The 19,217-nt window shown below is 47.7% G+C and overlaps 1 protein-coding gene across 1 annotated transcript in view; it reads right to left on the bottom strand.

Annotated features, from left to right (window-relative positions):
• Positions 1 to 19,217, bottom strand: part of LOC116974651 (arylsulfatase H-like) — a 59,617-nt gene that overhangs the window by 9,613 nt on the left and 30,787 nt on the right. The window contains exons 7-9 of the mRNA XM_033023354.1: positions 17,624 to 17,760; positions 11,104 to 11,241; positions 5,904 to 6,066 (exon numbers count right to left, since the gene is read on the bottom strand). Coding sequence (XP_032879245.1) covers positions 5,904 to 6,066; positions 11,104 to 11,241; positions 17,624 to 17,760 — 438 coding nt within the window. The remainder of the gene's footprint in view (positions 1 to 5,903; positions 6,067 to 11,103; positions 11,242 to 17,623; positions 17,761 to 19,217) is intronic.

Below are 19,217 nucleotides of genomic sequence, written 5' to 3'. Positions count from 1 at the left end.
AGGGGGATTTAGCAGCAGTCAGGGCATTTTTTATATGAGAGAAGATGGTCTCTATGCATTTGGTTGTGAATAGTTAGTCCAGTTTTCTTTGTAAGTCTCTCCAGACGCTGGCCCACCATTTTCATATGGCGGAGTTCAGGAGTGTACCACGGAGATGACCTGCTAAAAGAGACTGTACGGGTTTTCAGAGGAGCCAAGGAGTTGAATGAGTGGGATAAACAGTCATTGTAGTGATCAACCAGGTTAGAAATGCAGAGTGGGGGGGGAAGTAGGATGAAGAGAGTTACTGATTAGTCTGTTGAGTTCCACTTGATTAATGTTTTTCAGATTACTGAAGGATATGGTGCGCTTCAGATTGCGTTTAGGGAGTGGCAGATTAATATCAAAAAGGACAGTTTGATGGTCTGAAATGGGAAGCTCTGTAGATTTAAGATTGTATGGTGTCACTCCAGAGCAACAGACTAAATCTAAAATATGGCCTTTATTATGGGTTGGGAAATCGATGTACTGAGTGTGGCCAAAACTATCCAGAACAGAAATAAAATCTTTAGTAAAGGTGTCAGTATGTTTATCTAAATGAATATTGAAATCACCCATTAAAATGACATTGGGGGACATGGCACATAGGTCAGATAAAATAGCAGTGTGTTCGTTAATAAAAACTGTAGATGGCTTTGCAGGACGATAGATAGACACTATGAGGGTGGATGTACACCCATGTAGTTGAGCAGTCAGGATTTCGAACGAGGATGGCTCTGTGACTGAGACTGACGAGATCTTGAGATTCTCGCGATAGAGCAGTGCAAGACCCCCTCCTCTCCCGGAAGCGCGGGGTTTGCAGGTGTAAACAAACTCAGGAAGTATGGCTGGGTTGAGGTGGAGGTAATCATCAGGCTGTTGCCAAGTCTCAGCAAGACACAGAAAGTCAAGTTTTGAATCCGAAATGAAGTCCGAGATGAGAGGGGCTTTGTTGGAGAGAGATCTGACGTTGAAGAGTGCTAATTTGGATCCATTTGAGGGAACGGCAGGGTCAGCTAGCAGAGGAGCTAACACACTGTGGTCAGCAGCTCGACCCGTGTTGTGTGGTTTCCGAGGACCTGTGGACCAAAAGGAGCTGATGGAGTTGGAGTTATTGTATGGAGAAGCTCCTGCGGGATCCACGGTGGATGTATCTTGGTCGACGGAGAATGTCTCGATGGCTGAGGAGGCAGGAAGGAAGCCCGGAGCGGAATCGACGCTGGTGGAGTTCTGCTGTCAAATAGGATAGCCGTGGGGTGGCTGCGGTGAAAAGCAGGACAATCCAAAGCAGCATTTTGCATGTCCACATCTTGCTGTGGGCTCGTCTAAATCCGACAGCAGGCTGTGAGACGCCGGCTACCACAGCTGACTATCAGCAGCAGCAGGGTAAGCCAAACGTGATGCCAAAAAGAATCAACAAATGCCACAAGGGCAACGGCAGAGGATAATCAGTCCAACAAGTTCAAGAAAAACATTTGGTCGAACAATAATAATGCACACAGTTAGTAGGCTGTGTAAAACTAGCTAACAGACAAAACAAAACAAACAAAAAGTCCGGTGAGCTGCGGCAGTCAGCTACGCCAGCATTCACTCGACGGGAACCGGAATATTTTCTATGTTTCTATCTATAAAGCTTGCGGGGAATATAAAAACTGACTGCAAAAGTTCCTTTAGTAAAAAGGAAAAGATTAGTGAAGACAAATGTGGGTCCCTTACAGTCAGAGACAGGTGAATTTATATTGGGAAACAAGGAAATGGCAGAACAGTTAAACAAGTACTTTGGTTCTGTCTTCACTAACCATATAACCATATAACAATTACAGCACGGAAACAGGCCATCTCGGCCCTACAAGATGCACTAAGGAAGACACAAACAATCTCCCAGAAATACTAGGGGACCGAGGATCTAGTGGGATGGAGAAACTGAAGGGAATCCACATTAGTCGGGAAATGGGTTTAGGTAAACTGTTGGGACTGAAGGCAGATAAATCCCCAGGGCCTGATGGTCTGCATCCCAGAGTACTCAAGGAGGTGGCCCTAGGAATCATGGATGCATTGGTGATCATTTTCCAATGTTCTCTCGACTCTGGATCAGTTCCTGTGGACTGGAGGGTAGCCAATGTAACCCCACTTTTTAAGAAAGGAGGGAGAGAGAAAACGGGGAATTATAGACCAGTTAGCCTTACATCGGTAGTGGGGAAGATGCTGGAGTCGATTATTAAAGATGTTATAGCAGCGCATTTGGAAAGCAGTGATGGGATCAGTCAAAGTCAGCATGGATTTATAAAGGCAAAATCATGCTCGACTAATCTTCTGGAAATTTTTGAGGATGTAACAAGTAGAATGGATAAGGGAGAGTCAGTGGATGTGGTTTATCTGGACTTTCACAAAGCCTTTTGACAAGGTCCCACACAAGAGATTATTGTGCAAAATTAGAGAGCATGGTATTGCGGCTAGGGTATTGACATGGATTGAGAACTGGTTGGCAGACAGGAAGCAATGAGTAGGAATTAACAGGTCCTTTTCAGAATGGCAGGCAGTGACTAGTGGGGTGCCGCAAGGCTCGGTGCTGGGAACCCAGTTGTTTACAATATATATTAACGATTTAGACGAGGGAATTAAATGTAGCATCTCTAGATTAATGGATGGCACAAAGCTGGGTGGCAGTGTGAGCTGCAATGAGGATGCTATGAGGTTGCAGGGTGATTTGGATAGGTTGGGCGAGTGGGCAGAAGAATGGCAGATGCAGAAAGATGTGGATTAATGCGAGGTTATCCACTTTGGTGGCAAGAACAGGAAGACACATTATTATCTGAATGGTGGCAGATTAGGAGAAGGAGAGGAGCAACAATACATGGGTGTGCTTGTACATCAGTCACTGAAAGTAAGCAGGTAGGGAAGAAAGCTAATAGCATGTTGGCCTTCATTGCAAGGGGATTTGAATTTAGGAGCAAGGAGGTCCTACTGCAGTTGCACAATGCCCTGGTGAGATCGCACCTGGAGTATTCTGTGCAATTTTGGTCTCCTAATTTGAGGAAGGACATTATTGCTATTGAGGGAGTGCAGCGTAGGTTCACCGGGTTAATTCCCGGGATGGCGGGACTGACGTATGATGAAAGATTGGGTCGACTGGGCTTGTATTCACTGGAATTCAGAAGGATGAGAGGGTATCTAAGAGAAACATACAAAATTCTTACGGGATTGAACAGGATAGATGCAGGAAAATGTTCCTGATGTCGGGGGAGTCTAGAACCAGGGGTCACAGTTTAAGAATAAGGGGTAGGCCATTTGGCCCTTCGAAAAAGCACCGCCATTCAAAGTGATCATGGCTGATCATCCCCAATCAGTACCCTGTTCCTGCCTTCTCCCCATATCCCCTGACTCTTCTATTTTAAGAGCCCGATCTAGCTTTCTCTTGAAAGCATCCAGAGAACCTTCCCTCTGAAGCAGTGAATTCAACAGACTCACCACTCTCTGTGAGAAAAAGTGTTTCCTCGCCTCCGTTCTAAATGGCTTACTCCTTATTCTTAAACTGTGGCCCCTGGTTCTGGATTCCCCCAACATCAGAAACATGTTTCCTGCCTCTAGCGTGTCCAAGCCCTTAACAATCTTATATGTTTCAATGAGATACCCTCTCATCCTTCTAAACTCCAGAGTGTACAAGCCCATCCTTCTAAACTCCAGAGTGTACAAGCCCAGCTTCTCCATTCTCTCAGCATATGACAGTCCCGCCATCCCGGGAATTAACCTTGTAAACTGATTTTGGACTGAGATATGGAAAAACCTTTTCATCCAGAGAGTTGTGAACCCGTGGAATTCTCCGCCACAGAAGGCAGTAGAGGCCAATTCACTGGAGTTGTTCAAGAGAGAGTTAGATTTAGCTTTTACCGTTGGGTCCCATTCTCTCACGGGAGGCCTGGTCCCCCAACGCAATATTCCATCTTTCCACCAATTCCAATATTCCACCACTCACTCATAGCCCCCAACTGCACAGGCGCGACTGACAGGTTCCCGCTGGGACACCCCCCCCCCCCTTCCTCCCCTCACCCCCCCACTGTGCCCCTTACACCGCCCCTTGCCCCCCCCACCCAAGCTGACGGGCACGGCAAGTGGAAAAGGGATTTATTAAAGCTTAAAATGTGAATAACTTAAAATATAACAATTTAAACGTTAAAAAGGAGATTTATTCAGTCCATTTTTTCTTGTCGCGTCTCTTGTTGCGTTCTTCAGCTGGGGAGGGGGAGGGCTTCAGGCGGTGGCCAGTTTGGGGGGGGGGGGGCTTTCTGGAGGGCTAGTTTGGGTGTTGAGGGCCAAAGGGACTGGTTTCCAGAGGGCTAATGTGGACATCGTGGGCCGAATGGATTCTTGGGCTAGTCCTGCAGCTGGGGACGGGGAGGCTTCAGGTGGGGACCGGAGGGAGCGTTCTGTAGCTAGGGAGGGGGATAGCTTCAGGCAGGGGCCGGTGGGGGGAGCGCTGCCTTGGCCTGCTGCTGGGGGGGGGGGGGGGGGGGGGGGGGGGGGGGAGCGAGGGGGGGGGGGGGGGGATGCGTGGTGAAAAAGTCCCAGGTACACTAGTCCCACCTGCCAGCTTTTGGTTCATATCCCTTCAAATTTGTCCTATTCATGTACCTGTTTAAGCGTTAAAAACGAGATTTATTCAGTCCATTTTTTCTTGTCACGTCTCTTGTTGCGTTCTTCAGCCGGGGAGGGGGTCGGCTTCAGGCGGTGGCCAGTTTGGGGGGGGACTTCTTAAATGTCGCAATAGTGAAGAAACAAAGACAGCAACCAGTGGGAGTGTCTAGGACTAGAGGTCATCGCCTCAGAATTAAAGGGCGTTCTTTTAGGAAGGAGATGAGGAGGAATTTCTTTAGTCAGAGGGTGTCGAATGTGTGGAATTCATTGCCACAGAAGGCTGTGGAGACAAAGTCAGTGGATATATTTAAGGCAGAGATAGAAAGATTCTCGATTAGTACGGGTGTCAGAGGATATGCGGGAAAGGCAGGAGAATGGGGTTAGGAGGGAGAGATAGATCAGCCATGATTGAATGGCGAAGTAGATTTGATGGGCCGAATGGCCTTATTCTGTTCCCATCTCTTTTAATCTCATGAATCAGATAATGTGTTACATAAATACAATCAAGCCAAACACATTCAATAGGCTGAGCAAAGGAAAATGTACAGAGTGCAGAATACAGCTCTCATTATTATAGTGCAATACTTCTAGAGACAGAGTCCATTGTCCACAAAGGTGGTGAAGAATCTGACTGTATCAGAATCTAATTCTGTAGAATCAGAATTAATAGTTGACCCTGCATATATCACAGACAGCTCGTCAAAGGACTGTTCGGAAGCCTGAACGGGGGAAGATTAAGATAAGAGGGGAAATAGTTAGGGGACGTTTCGGGTCGGGACCTTTCTTCAGATCCCTCTCTGTCTCAAGAGGGCGTGGAGGCAGGTTCTCCGGATGCTTTCAAGAGAGAGCTAGATAGGGCTCTTAAAAATAGTGGAGTCAGGGGAGAAGGCAGGAACGGGGTACTGATTGGGGATGATCAGCCATGATCACATCGAATGGTGGTGCTGGCTCGAAGGTCCAAATGGCCTACTCCTGCACCTATTGTCTATTGTCCCGAAAGGTCACCGACATTCCCTCCACAGATGCCGCCTGACCTGCCGACTTCCACCAGCACTGCTTTGCTCAAAATTCCAGCATCTACAGTTCCTTGTGTCTCCTTATGAATGGACCTTAATCTGTATTGTTACAGATATTGTTGCATACACACATAGAAACATATGGACTTCTATAATGAAAAGGAATGGCAGCAGAAAGTGTGTTTGTCCACGTAGCAAATTGCAAGGTTATTAAGATGGATATTTTGAGTTATTCACCTGTCCTGTGGCAACGAGGCCCCAGCCAGGTTGACAACAGTGGGGTAAATGTCCATGAGGCTGGTGGGTTCATCGATCTTCCTCCCAGAAGACAACTGGCCTGGCCATCTTAATATTCCAGGGACACGGATACCACCTTCCCATCCAGCTAGTCCCTTTTTGCCTGACACAGAAAAGCATAAGTCCATGTCAAAGGAGCAGAATTAGGCCATTCATAGAAAAATAGAAACACGGAAAATAGGTGCAGGAGTAGGCCATTCGGCCCTTCGAGCCTGCATCGACATTCAATACGATCGTGGCTGATCATTCACAATCAATAAACCGTTCCTGCTTTCTCCCCATATCCCTTGATTCCGTTAGCCCCAAGTGCTATATCTAACTCTCTTTTGAATACATCCAGCGAATTGGCCTCCACTGCCTTCTGCGGCAGAGAATTCCACAGATTCACAACTCTCTGGATGAAAAGGTTTTTCCTCATCTCAGTCTTAAATGGCCCACCCCTTATTCTTAAACTGTGACCCCTGGTTCTGGACTCCCCCAACCTCGGGACAGTCGGCCCATCAAGTCTACTCCGCCATTCAATCGTGGCTGAGCTATCTTTCCCTCTCAACCCCATTCTCCTGCCTTCTCCCCATAACCCCCGAGACCCGTAGTAAACGAGAATCTATTGATCACCGCCTTAAAAATCAATCGATTTGGCCTTCCGTGGCAATGAATTCCACAGATTCATCACCCCAGCACAAGTACCACAATTAAGAATTCTCCTGCCATTATTCCATTTGATATCAACATTTATAATTAGGGTTAGAGATACACCATCTGAAGAAGGGCCTCGACTCGAGACGTCACCCATTCCTTCTCTCCAGAGATGCTGCCTGTCCCGCTGAGTTAAGGGCCTGCCCGACGAGCATGCGACTCCATGCGGAAAGCTCGGCCTAAAGGGCCGGTCCCACCAGCATGCGGCAAGCGCGACCTTACGCGGTCGCTTGAGCCGTACGGCCTCGCGGGGCCTGTCCCACTTTGATCGGCGGAGCCATATGGAGTTGTGCGGAGCTGGTCCCGAAAAAATGACAGTGTTTAAAAATTCCGCGCGGCAACGGCCTGCCGGCCCACAGCCGCCTCGACGACGTGTGACTCACTCGACCTTGGTCGCGCTTGCCGCATGCCACCCCAGTCTAATTAAATCATGTTCATCAGTTATAGGAGCAGAATAAGGCCATTCAGCCCATCAGGTCTACTCCACCTATTAGATTAGATTAGATTAGATTATTTAATGACCACACAGTCAAGCTGGTGGAATTCAGGTTCGGTACAGGATAGGTTACAAGGTAGGCTGATTCCCGTCAAACATAACATAGAACACAACATCATACAATATACAGTACATGCATGGGGAGGATATGTGCTGTTGTCATAGTGTGTTCAGAATTCGGATTGCGTGTGGGTAAAAACTGTTTTTAAATCGAGATGTCTTGGCGGACAGTGAGCTGTAGCGCCTTCCTGATGGCAGCAGGTGGAAGATGTGGTGAGCTGGGTGGGAGGGATCAGAGATGATTTTCTTCACCCTTGACACAGACCGTTTGTGATGGAGTGATTCTATTGATGGAAGGGGAGTGCTGATGATTTTGGATGCTTTGTTAACTATGCGTTGTAATTTATTACGGGAGTGAGTGTCTAAACTGCTGAACCAGACTGTAATTGATGAAGTGAGCATGCTTTGGATGATGGCTGTGTAGAATTTGATTAGGAGGTGTTTCTTTACTCTAAACTTCTTGAGCTGGCGGAGGAAGAAGAGTCTTTGGTTGTTTTTTTTGTAGATGTGATTTGAATTGATTTTCCATTCAACCCTGGACTATCTTTAATCGGACTTTACCTTGCACTAAACGCTATTCCCTTTATCTTGTAACTGTACACTGTGGACGGCTCGAGCTTCATAAGGTCATAAGTAATAGGAGCTGAATTAGGCCATCAAGTCTACTCCGCCATTCAATCAAGGCTGATCAATCTTTCCCTCCTAACCCCATTCTCCTGCCTTCTCCCCATAGTCCCCGAGACTCGCACTAATCAAGAATCCATCAATCTCCGCCTTGAAAATATCCATTGACTTGGCCTCCACAGCCTTCTGTGGCAATGAATTCCACAGATTCACCACCCTCTGACTAAAGAAATTCCTCCTCATCTCCTAACGTCTGAGGCTATGACCACTAGTCCTAGACTCTCCCACTACCGGAAACATCCTCTACACATACACTCTATCCAGGCTTTTCATTATTCAGTCAGTTTCAATGAGGTTTCTTAGTTTAATTCCCAGCTTTCTCACCATTATTTCCCATTTTCCCTGGCATGGAACATTAGGTCTAAACAGACCTAGCGATGACTCAGGGACACTTGGATCCCATGTGGTGCCTACGTCAACCAGTCTCAGACTCACTCACCTTGCATTGCAACATAAGACGTCAAAATGTGTTCATAAGATCATGCAACAGGATGAGAATTAGACCATCCGGTCTACTCCGCCATTCAATCATGGTCTGCCTGTTTGATCAATCTCTCCCGCCAAACCCCATTCTCCTGCCTTCTCCTCGTAACCTTTGACACCCGTATCGGCAACATACCCATAATCAAGAATCGGGATAGTCCCTGGCTGGACTACCTCCTCTGCCAGCTTGTTCCATATACCTTGTGTGAAAAAGTTACTTCTCAGATTTCCATAACATCTTTTCCCCTTCACCTCAAACCTGTATCCACTGGTTCTCGAATCCCCTACTCTGGGCAAGAGACTGTGCATCTACCCAATCTATTCCTCTCATGATTTTATACACCTCTATAAGATCTCCCCTCATCCTTCAGCGCTCCAAGGAATGGAGTCCCAGCCTACTCAACCTCTCCCTATAAAACTCAGACCCTCTAGTCCCGGCAACATCCTCGTAAAGTTTCTTTGTACCCTTTCCAGCTTGACAACATCTTTCCTATAACATGGTGCCCGGAACTGAACACAATACTCGAGATGTGACCTCAACAACATCTTATACAACTGCAATATGACCTCACAACTTCTGTACTCAATACCCTTACTCAATACTCAGTACATGACCCAATGTTATTTATTCCAGTTGCTTCCTGGCTGAATAGCATTTTTCGAAGGTCTCTGGCAGTAGAGGTAAAATATTTAAAGGCCATTGGCAAGGGCGAGGTGAAGCAGGCAAGAGCTGCCAAAATGCCCTCAGAATTGGAGGGCGGCACGGCAACAAAGCAGTAGAGTTGCTACTGAACAGCGCCAAAGACCTGGGTTCTATCCTGACTACGGGTGCTGTCAGTATGGAGTTTGTACGTTCTTCCTGAGACCGCGTGGGTTTTCTCCAGGTTTCCACTCACTCCAAAGATGTGCATGTTTGTAGGTTAATTGGTTTCCTACAAGGGAATTAACCATATAACCATATAACAATTACAGCAGGGAAACAGGCCATCTTGGCCCTTCTAGTCCGTGCCGAACACTTACTCTCACCTAGTCCCATCTACCTGCACTCAGACCATAAGCCTCCATTCCTTTCCTGTCCATATACCTATCCAATTTATTTTTAAGTGATAAAATCGAACCTCCCTCCATCACTTCCACTGGAAGCTCATTCCACACAGCTACCACTCTCTGAGTAAAGAAGTTCCCCCTCATGTTGCCCCTAAACTTCTGTCCCTTAATTTTCAAATCATGTCCTCTTGTTTGAATCTTCCCTACTCTCAATGGAAAAAGCTTATCCACGTCAACTCTGTCTATCCCTCTCATCATTTTAAAGACCTCTATCAAGTCCCCCCTTAACCTTCTGCGCTCCAAAATGGAATTGGGTGATTAATTGGCTGATGGGCCGAATGGTCCAATTCTGCTCCGAAAGTTTAGTTCAGAGGTACAGCGTGGAAACAAGGGCTTCGGCCCACCGAGTCCGTACCAACCAGTGATGCCCGCACACTAACACTATCCTACACACACACACAAGGGACAATTTACATTTATACCTCATCAATTGGCCCTCAAACCTGTATGTCTTTGGAGTGTGGGAACAAACTCCATACAGACAACTATCCGTAGTCAGGATCGAACCTGGCCCTCTGGCATCGTAAGGCAGTAGCTGTAATGCTACGCCACCGTGCCGCCCTAACATAAGAACTTTAGAGACCCTTCTTCAGACTTAAAGACACAAAATGTTGCAAGGCCTTATCCTTCCATATCTCTAGTCTCCCTCTCCCCCGACTCTGTCTGAAGAAGGATCTCGACCTGAAACATCATCCATTCCTTCTCTCCAGAGATGTTGCCTGTCCTGATGAATTACTCCAGCACTTTGTATCTACCCTGTTTTTTTTTTTTGGGGGGGGGGGGGGTTGTAAATATGCAAGATTATAGCCAATAGCTCATTTCCACCTTTAGTCCCTTTGGCAGCAAAAATAAACAATTTTACAAGACACACAACCAACTCAATTCACACAGACATCCATCAAAGTGAATCTCCTTCTCACTTTCTCACTGCGATGGAAGGCAAAGTCGTGTCTCTCCCCTGCTCTCCATCCTCTCCTGTTCTGCTAAACCCTTCAAACAATGGGCTATCTTACAAGGTGAATCATTCTTACTTTCCTGCTAGGAAAAAGGTTTGCTGGCATAGTAATGTGCAGAGACGGATTCAAAATTCAGATTCCAGGAATGCATATGATGAGCGTTTGACAGCACTGGGCCTCTACTCACTGGAGTTTAGAAGGTTGAGGGGGGGGACCTCATTGAAACTTACAGAATAATGAAACGCATAGATAGAGTGGATGTGGAAAAGATGTTTCCACTGGTTGGAGCATCTAGGACCAGAGGTCATAGCCTCAGAATTAAAGGGCGCTCTTTTAGAATGGAGGCGAGGAGGAACTTCTTTAGTCAGAGAGTAGATAATCTATGGAACTCATTGCCACAGAGGGCTGTGGAGGCCAAGTCAGTGGATATTTTTAAGGCAGAGACAGACAAATTCTTGATTAGAACGGGTGCCAAGGTTTATGGGGAGAAGGGAGGAAAATGGGATGAGATACAAGATACAAGTGCCAGTTGGCACAGATCAACGATGATGGAATGGACGGAGTACTCGATGGGCCAAATGGCCTAATTCTACTTCCATAACTTGTGAAAACCAAGGATGCTGTGAGCATTGGCTTGCGTATTCCAACAAGCAGTTACCTCTGTATATTCCATTCCAACCTCCATCTACCTCTCCGTTCATTCCAACAGTGTCCCGACTGCCACCATGATCAGAGGCAAAATAGATCAGGGTTTTATTCGCAAGGCCAAGATTGTCGATGGCATTCACTATCTGACCTGGAAGAGACATGGAAAAAAAACAAGAGTTTAGAGATACAGTGCAGAAACAGGCCACTCGGCCCACCCGCGTATGCACTGTCCAGTGATCGCCCCATATACTAGCACTATCCAACACACTCATTAGATTCAGATTCAATTTTAATTGTCATTGTCAGTGTACAGTACAGAGACAACAAAATGCATTTAGCATCTCCCTGGAAGAGCGACATAGCAAATGATTTAAATAAATAATAATAAGTGATAATGCGTGTCCGGGGGGTGGGGGGGTGATTGGCAGTCACCGAGGTACGTTGTTGAGTAGAGTGACAGCCGCCGGGAAGAAGCTGTTCCTGGACCTGCTGGTTCGGCAACGGAGAGACCTGTAGCGCCTCCCGGATGGTAGGAGGGTAAACAGTCCATGGTTGGGGTGAGAGCAGTCCTTGGCGATGCTGAGCGCCCTCCGTGGACAACGCTTGCTTTGGACAGACTCAATGGAGGGGAGCGAGGAACCGGTGATGCGTTGGGCAATTTTCACCACCCTCTGCAATGCCTTCCGGTCGGAGACAGAGCAGTTGCCATACCATACTGTGATGCAGTTGGTAAGGATGCTCTCGATGGTGCAGCGGTAGAAGTTCACCAGGATCTGAGGAGACAGATGGACCTTCTTCAGTCTCCTCAGGAAGAAGAGACGCTGGTGAGCCTTCTTGATCAGAGTTGAGGTATTGTGGGTCCAAGAGAGGTCATCGGAGATGTTGACTCCCAGGAACCTGAAGCTAGAAACACGTTCCACCTCCGTCCCGTTAATGTGGATGGGGGTGTGCGTGCCGCCCCTGGACTTCCTGAAGTCTACAATGAGCTCCTTGGTCTTCTTGGAGTTAAGGGCCAGGTTGTTGTCAGCGCACCATGCTGCTAAGTGCTGGACCTCCTCCCTGTAGGCAGACTCATCGTTGTTGCTGATGAGGCCAATCACCGTTGTATCATCTGCATACTTGATGATGGTGTTAGTACCATGTACAGGTGTGCGGTCATAGGTGAAGAGGGAGTAGAGGAGGGGGCTCAGCACACAGCCATGTGGAACGCCAGGGTGAGGGTTGAAGAGGTGTGCTTGTCTAACCTAACAGACTGGGGTCTGTTGGTTAGAAAGTCCAGTATCTAGTTGCAGAGGGAGGGGTCGATGCCCAGGTTACCGAGTTTGGTGATCAGCTTTGATGGTATAATGGTGTTGAATGCTGAGCTGTAATCGATGAACAGCATTCTTACGTAAGTGTCTCTGTTGTCGAGGTGGGAGAGGGCGGAGTGAAGTGCCGTTGAGATGGCATCCTCCGTACTCCTGTTCTTGCGGTAGGCAAACTGATAGGGATCCAGTGTGGGGGGTAGGCAGCTTTTGAGGTGTGCCAGGACCAGCCTCTCGAAGCACTTGGTGATGATGGGGGTAAGTGCAACTGGGCGGAAGTCGTTGAGGCTTGCCGCAGTGGAGTGTTTTGGCACTGGCACGATGGAGGTGGTTTTAAGGCACGTGGGGACAACTGCTTGGGCAAGTGACAGGTTGAAGATGTCAGTCCAGACGTCTGTCAGCTGCGCAGCACAGGCCCTGAGCACGCGCCCGGGGATGCCGTCAGGGCCAGCAGCTTTACGTGCATTAGTCCTACTCAGTGCCACGAATACGTCGTAGGGGGTGAGTGTGAGGGGTTGGTGATCGGCAGGTAGCACAGCCTTGATGGCTGTCTCTAGATTGTCCCTGTCGAAGCGGCCATAGAAGTGGTTAAGCTCCTCTAGGAAGGAGGCGTCGCTGGATGTGGGGTGGTGTTGGAGGGTCTGTAGTCCGTGATGGCCTGGATGCCTTGCCACATGCGTCGGGGGTCGGAGTTGTTGTTGAAGTGCTCCTGAATCCTGAGCTTATGGCAGTGCTTGGCCTTCTTGATGCCCCTCTTCAGGTTAGCCCTGGCTGAACTGTAGGCTCGAGCATCGCCTGACCTGAAAGCGGTGTCCCGTGCTTTCAGGAGTAGCCTGACCTCGCTGTTCATCCATGGCTTCTGATTCGGGAATATGGTCACCTGTTTGAGGGAGGTGACACTATTGATGGTGGAGTTTATAAAGTCCAGAACAGAGGATGTGTAGGAATCAATGTCCGTGTGGGAGTCAAGGGTGGCCTGGGCTGCAAACGCCTTCCAGTCAGTGTTTCCAAAACACTGCTGAAGTGTGGAGTCCGCTTCCTCTGACCAGACTTTAACTGTCCTCACAGTTGGTTTAACCCGTCTGATGAGTGGGGAGTACTTAGGGAGTACAAAGCCAATGAACCTACAAACCTGTACGTCTTTGGAGTGTGGGAGGAAACTGGAGATCTTAGAGAAAGCCCACGCAGGTCACGGGGAGAACGTACAAGCTCTGTACTGACAGCACCCGTAGTTGGGATCGAACCCGGGTCTCTGGCGCTGTAAAGGGCCTGTTCCACTAGGCAATATTTTGGCTGACTGCCGGTGACTGTCATAGTCGTAGCAGGTTGCCGACAAACCGGTGATTGGAGTAATGGGCCTGTCCCACTTAGGCGATTTCCTTAGGCAACTGCGACAATGGAATTCACCGAAGTCAGCACCGGCAACAACCTGCGTCATCCTGGCGACAACCTACGCCAGGAGAAGACAAGCTATGACAAGCCCACGGTCGCCGACTGTCGGCGAAACGTTTTGAACATTTCAAAATCCAGCGGCGACCAGAAAGATGCTACAACTCTTTGGGCGACTGAGGAGACGACTCACGACCGTACAGGCGACACCCTAGCGATCGTGGAGCAACAGCCTAGTCGCCGACGGTCGCCTAAGAAAATCGCCTAAGTGGGACAGGCCCTTAAGGAAGCAACTCTACCGCTGCACCACTGTGCCGTCCCTCAGTGAGTTGGATAGTGCTGTATCTTGTGGGAGATTCTGTGCTTGGAATTTGCAAACGTAATTAAAATTTAAGGTTTGTGCAACTTCAGCAATCCGTAGCTTTCATTCAGAACCTGTTGAGGATTCTGCAGGGGCAGCAATGCCTTTGTAGCTTTCACCGATTCAAGAAAGAGTTAGTATCAAGACAGTAGGTCTGCAGGTACTATCGCAACGTTTAAGAAACATTTAGACATGCACATGGAAAGATTAGGTTTGGAGGGATATGGACCAAATGCTGGCAGGTGGGACTAGTGGCATGTTGGTCGGTGTGGGCAAGTTGGGGCGAAGGGGCGATTTTCACGCTTGTGATAGCAAGTACTCTATGACAGTAAGTGCACAATCATGCATATTATAAGAAACATTGAAAATAGGCCAATCGGCCCTTCGAGCCAGCACCGCCATTCACTATGATCATGACTGATCATCCAAAATCAGTACTCCCCGTTCCTGCTTTCTCCCCATATGCATTGATTCCGTTAGCCCCAAGACCCATATCTAACTCTCTTGAATACATGAGCACCCAGGCATCATTACCTTGGAGCTCCTGAGGCTATCCTACTTTTGGGATCTATGCATTAGATGCACAGAGTCTTTTACCCAGAGTAGGGGAATCGAGGACCAGAGGACATAGGTTCAAGGTGAAGGGGAAAAGATTTAATAGGAATTCGAGGGGGTAACTATTTCACACAGAGGGTGGTGGGTGTATGGAACAAGCTGCCAGAGGAGGTAGTTGAGGCTAGGACTATCCCATCGTTTAAGAAACAGTTGGACAGGTACATGGATAGGACAGGTTTGGAGGGTTATGGACCAAGCACAGACATGTAGGACTAATGCAGCTGGGACATTGTTGACCAGTGTGGGTATGCTGGGCCGAATGGCCTCTTTCCACACTGTATCACTCTATGACTATCACTATGTAGCCAAAACCTATTACCTTTCTGATGAAAGATCCCGACCCAAAACGTCACCTATTCACTGGAGTTTAGATAGATGAGGGGCTATCTTATAGAAACATATAAAATTGTAACAGGACTTGACAAGCTAGATGCAGGAAAAATGTTCCCAATGTTGGATGAGTCCAGAACCAGGGGTCACAGTCTTAGAATAAAGTGGAGGTCATTTAAGACTGAGGTGAGAAAAAACTTTTTCACCCAGAGAGTTGTGAATTTATGGAATTGCCTGCCACAGATGGCAGTGGAGGCCAAATCACTGGATGGATTTAAGAGAGAGTTAGATAGAGCTCTAGGGTTAGTGGAGTCAAAGGATATGGGGAGAAAGCAGGCACGGGTTATTGATAGGGGACGATCAGCCATGATCACAATGAATGGCAGTGCTGGCTCGAAGGGCCGAATGGCCTCCTCCTGCACCTATTTTCTATGTTTCTATTCCTTTCCTCCAGAGATACTCCTGTCCTGGTGAGCTACTCCAGCATGTTATGGCTACTTCCTATCACCTTTAGTTGCTCAGCAATTTTAAAGGCCAACCTTATTGGTTCTGGATTGACATGTTGCATAGAGTATCGAACAAAGAACACAACAACAACAAAAAGGAACAGGTCTTTTTGTCCACAAAGTCTGTGCTGAGCATGATGCCAAGACCAACTCTTATCTGCCTCGACTCAACCCATATCCCTCCATTCTCTGCACATCCACACGTCCGAGACGCCACTATCGTATCTGCCTCCACCACCATCACTAGATATCCAGACACTGACCAATTTCTATGCAAAGAACCTGCCCTGCACACCTCCTTTAACCTTTGCCCCTTTCATCTGAAAACTGTGTCCTCTGGCATTTGGTATTTACATCCTGGGAAGAAAAAAAAGTTCTGACCGTCTATCTACGCCAGTGATTCCCAACCTGGGGCAAATTTCGGGGGGGGGGTGGGGGGGCACAGAAACATTTGGGGATTTGGGGGGCCACAGGTTCAATGAATGGGGCCACAGAGCTACCACCCTGTAGCCTCCTAAATTTCACTTCTAATAAATTTAAATCTATGTAGTTGAAATATTTTTGATGTTTGTGGAATAAAATAAAAGAGAATATATGTGCAATTAATAGACTCTGATATTTTTATGGAAGGTATTATAATATTGAAGTTTTCTCAGCTAATAATGTCGGGGGGGGGGGGGGCACAGAAAAATTAAAAGATCCCAAGGGGGCCATGAGCTAAAAAAGGTTAGGGACCACTGATCTACGCCATGTTGGCTATACCTCAAAAGGAATTAATTAATCAAATTACAACCACCTTGTAGTTTTATGGCCTTTATTACTGACGTCAGCATTTTATTCCAGCGTTATTTGTTTCCAAGAATTCAAATTTCCTAACAGAATGTGTACATGGATAGGACAGGTTAGGATGCATGTGGGCCAAACGCAGGCAGGTGGGACTAGTGTAGCGGGGATATGTCGGCTGGTGTGCGCAAGTTGAGCTGAAGGGCCCGTTTCCACACTGTATCACTCTATGATATTTTTGGAGGATATGGGAAATTTAAGAAAGATTTACGAGATATGGAACAAATGAGGGCAGGCGGGACTAGCTAGTTAGGGCATCTTAGTCGGCACGGGCAAGTTGGGACGAAGGGCCCGTTTCCACGCTGTATGACTGGTGTAGATAGACACAAAAAGCTGGAGTAACTCAGCGGGTCTGACGGCATCTCTGGAGATACAGAATAGGTGACGTTTTGAGTCGAAACCCTTCTTAACCATATAACCATATAACAATTACAGCACGGAAACAGGCCATCTCGGCCCTTCTAGTCCGTGCCGAACACTTACTCTCACCTCGTCCCATCTACCTGCACTCAGACCATAACCCTCCATTCCTTTCCCGTCCATATACCTATCCAATTTATTTTTAAGTGATAAAATCGAACCTGCCTCCATCACTTCCACTGGAAGCTCATTCCACACAGCTACCACTCTCTGAGTAAAGAAGTTCCCCCTCATGTTACCCCTAAACGTCTGTCCCTTAATTCTCAAATCATGTCCTCTTGTTTGAATCTTCCCTACTCTCAATGGAAAAAGCTTATCCACGTCAACTCTGTCTATCCCTCTCATCATTTTAAAGACCTCTATCAAGTCCCCCCTTAACCTTCTGCGCTCCAAAGAATAAAGACCTAACTTGTTCAACCTTTCTCTGTAACTTAGTTGCTGAAACCCCGGCAACATTCTAGTAAATCTCCTCTGTACTCTCTCTATTTTGTTCTTCTTCAGACATCTGTCCCAACATTCAAGAAACAATTCGACAAGTTTGGAGGAATATGGTCCAAATGTGGGCAGGTGGGACCAGAGTAGCTGGGACCTGTTGGCCAGTGTGGGCAAGTTGGGCTGAAGGGCCTGGTTCCATGCTATATCACTCTATGACTCGACTGTGTGGGGGGATGTGAACTCGCGTCAGACCGACTGAATATTGGTCCAGGAACTTGGTAACTCTGCCACAGCATCCCCTTCTCATTATATTTTCAGATAACTTACCTACGTGCCAATCCATCTCCTCCACATTGTCTCCATAGCAACCATGATTGCTCTTCCCAATAAATGGCTTGGCAGTAAAGAAGGGAGAATGGACATGGAGCAGGGACACAAAAAGAAGAAATGGCTTCTTCCGGTTTCTAAAATTGGAAAGGTATGACTAGTGTTAGAAATAACCGTGTCTCAGCCTGGATGCAAATGGAACAGTTGGCTATCCTGTACTATCGACCAAAACATTTAATGTGGCACGGTGGCCCAGCGGTAGAGCTGCTGCCTTACAGCACTGGGGACCCAGTGTTCGATCCTGACCTCGGGTGCTGCCTGTGCGGAGTTTGCACGTTCTCCCTGTGACCTGCGTGCATTTCAATAGATAGAGAATAGGCAGTAGGTGCAGGAGGAGGCCATTCGGCCCTTAAGCAAGCACCGCCATTCAATGTGATCACTGGTTCCTCTGGGTGCTCCAGTTTACATAGAAACATAGATAGAAAATAGGTGCAGGAGGAGGCCATTCGGCCCTTCGAGCCAGCACCGCCATTCAATGTGATCACTGTTTCCTCTGGGTGCTCCGGTTTACAGGTTAATTGGCTTCTGTAAATTGCCCCTAGTGTGTAGGATGCAAAACAGACAATGCAGAACTAGAGTGCAGGGGATCGCTGGTCGGCACGGACTCAGTGGACCGAAGGGCCTATTTCCACGCTGTATCTCTAAACTCACCACTTCTTTCATAGATACTCATAATTGACTTCTGCTCCTCCTGCACCTATTTTCTATCTATGTTTCTATGTAAACTGGAGCACCCAGAGGAACCAGTGATCACATTGAATGGCGGTGCTCGCTTAAGGGCCGAATAGCCTCCTCCTGCACCTACTTCTGTAAATTCTTCCTCGTGTGTGGGCTATAACCAGTGTATTGGTGATTGATGGTCAGTGCGGACTCGGTGGGCCGAAGGGCCTGTTTCCATGCAGTATTTCTTAAATTAAAACTAAATTCCCCCCCCCCCCCCCCCCCCCCGATGATAAAGTTCACTTTTACCTCATTCCGAAATCCACAAGCATCTGGTCAGCTTGTTCATGACACACACACAGAGCTGATTTTCACCGCTTCTTACCATCGCGGAGCCTGGGATCCCTTGCCGGGGATCGCCAGAAGAAGTGCTCTGACCGCTGGCCCGTGGCCTTTAACGTCGTGAAGCCGCGGTCTCCGGCAAGAAGCGGCCGATTCGGGAACTCAAAGCCGCGGAGTGCGCTCTGATCCGTCCCCACGCCGTATGTTTCAATCATCCCGACGTGAGGGCTTGTACATCGGGGCTGTCCGCAGCAGCGACTGCGCAGGGTTCAAGGCCCCGACCACGGGTGAACAAAGGAGGAAGGTTGACTGAACTTTATCGCCTTCCATCACAGCGAGGAATGTTGATTCCACTGTGGTGGATGTTTATGTTAAACTCGATCATGTATTGTGTTCTCTTTTCACTTGTATGGCTGTACGGTAACTCAAATATCCCTGTACCTTCATTGATGGACGTGACAATCAATGTGAAGTTGAACTTGAACTATTTGCAATTTCAAGACTTTCCGATATAAAACATCAAACAGTGTAG

Source organism: Amblyraja radiata, chromosome 6 (assembly GCF_010909765.2).
Source record: "Amblyraja radiata isolate CabotCenter1 chromosome 6, sAmbRad1.1.pri, whole genome shotgun sequence".
NCBI classification, from domain to species: Eukaryota; Metazoa; Chordata; class Chondrichthyes; order Rajiformes; family Rajidae; genus Amblyraja; species Amblyraja radiata.
This window is presented reverse-complemented; position numbering and strand designations above follow the sequence as displayed.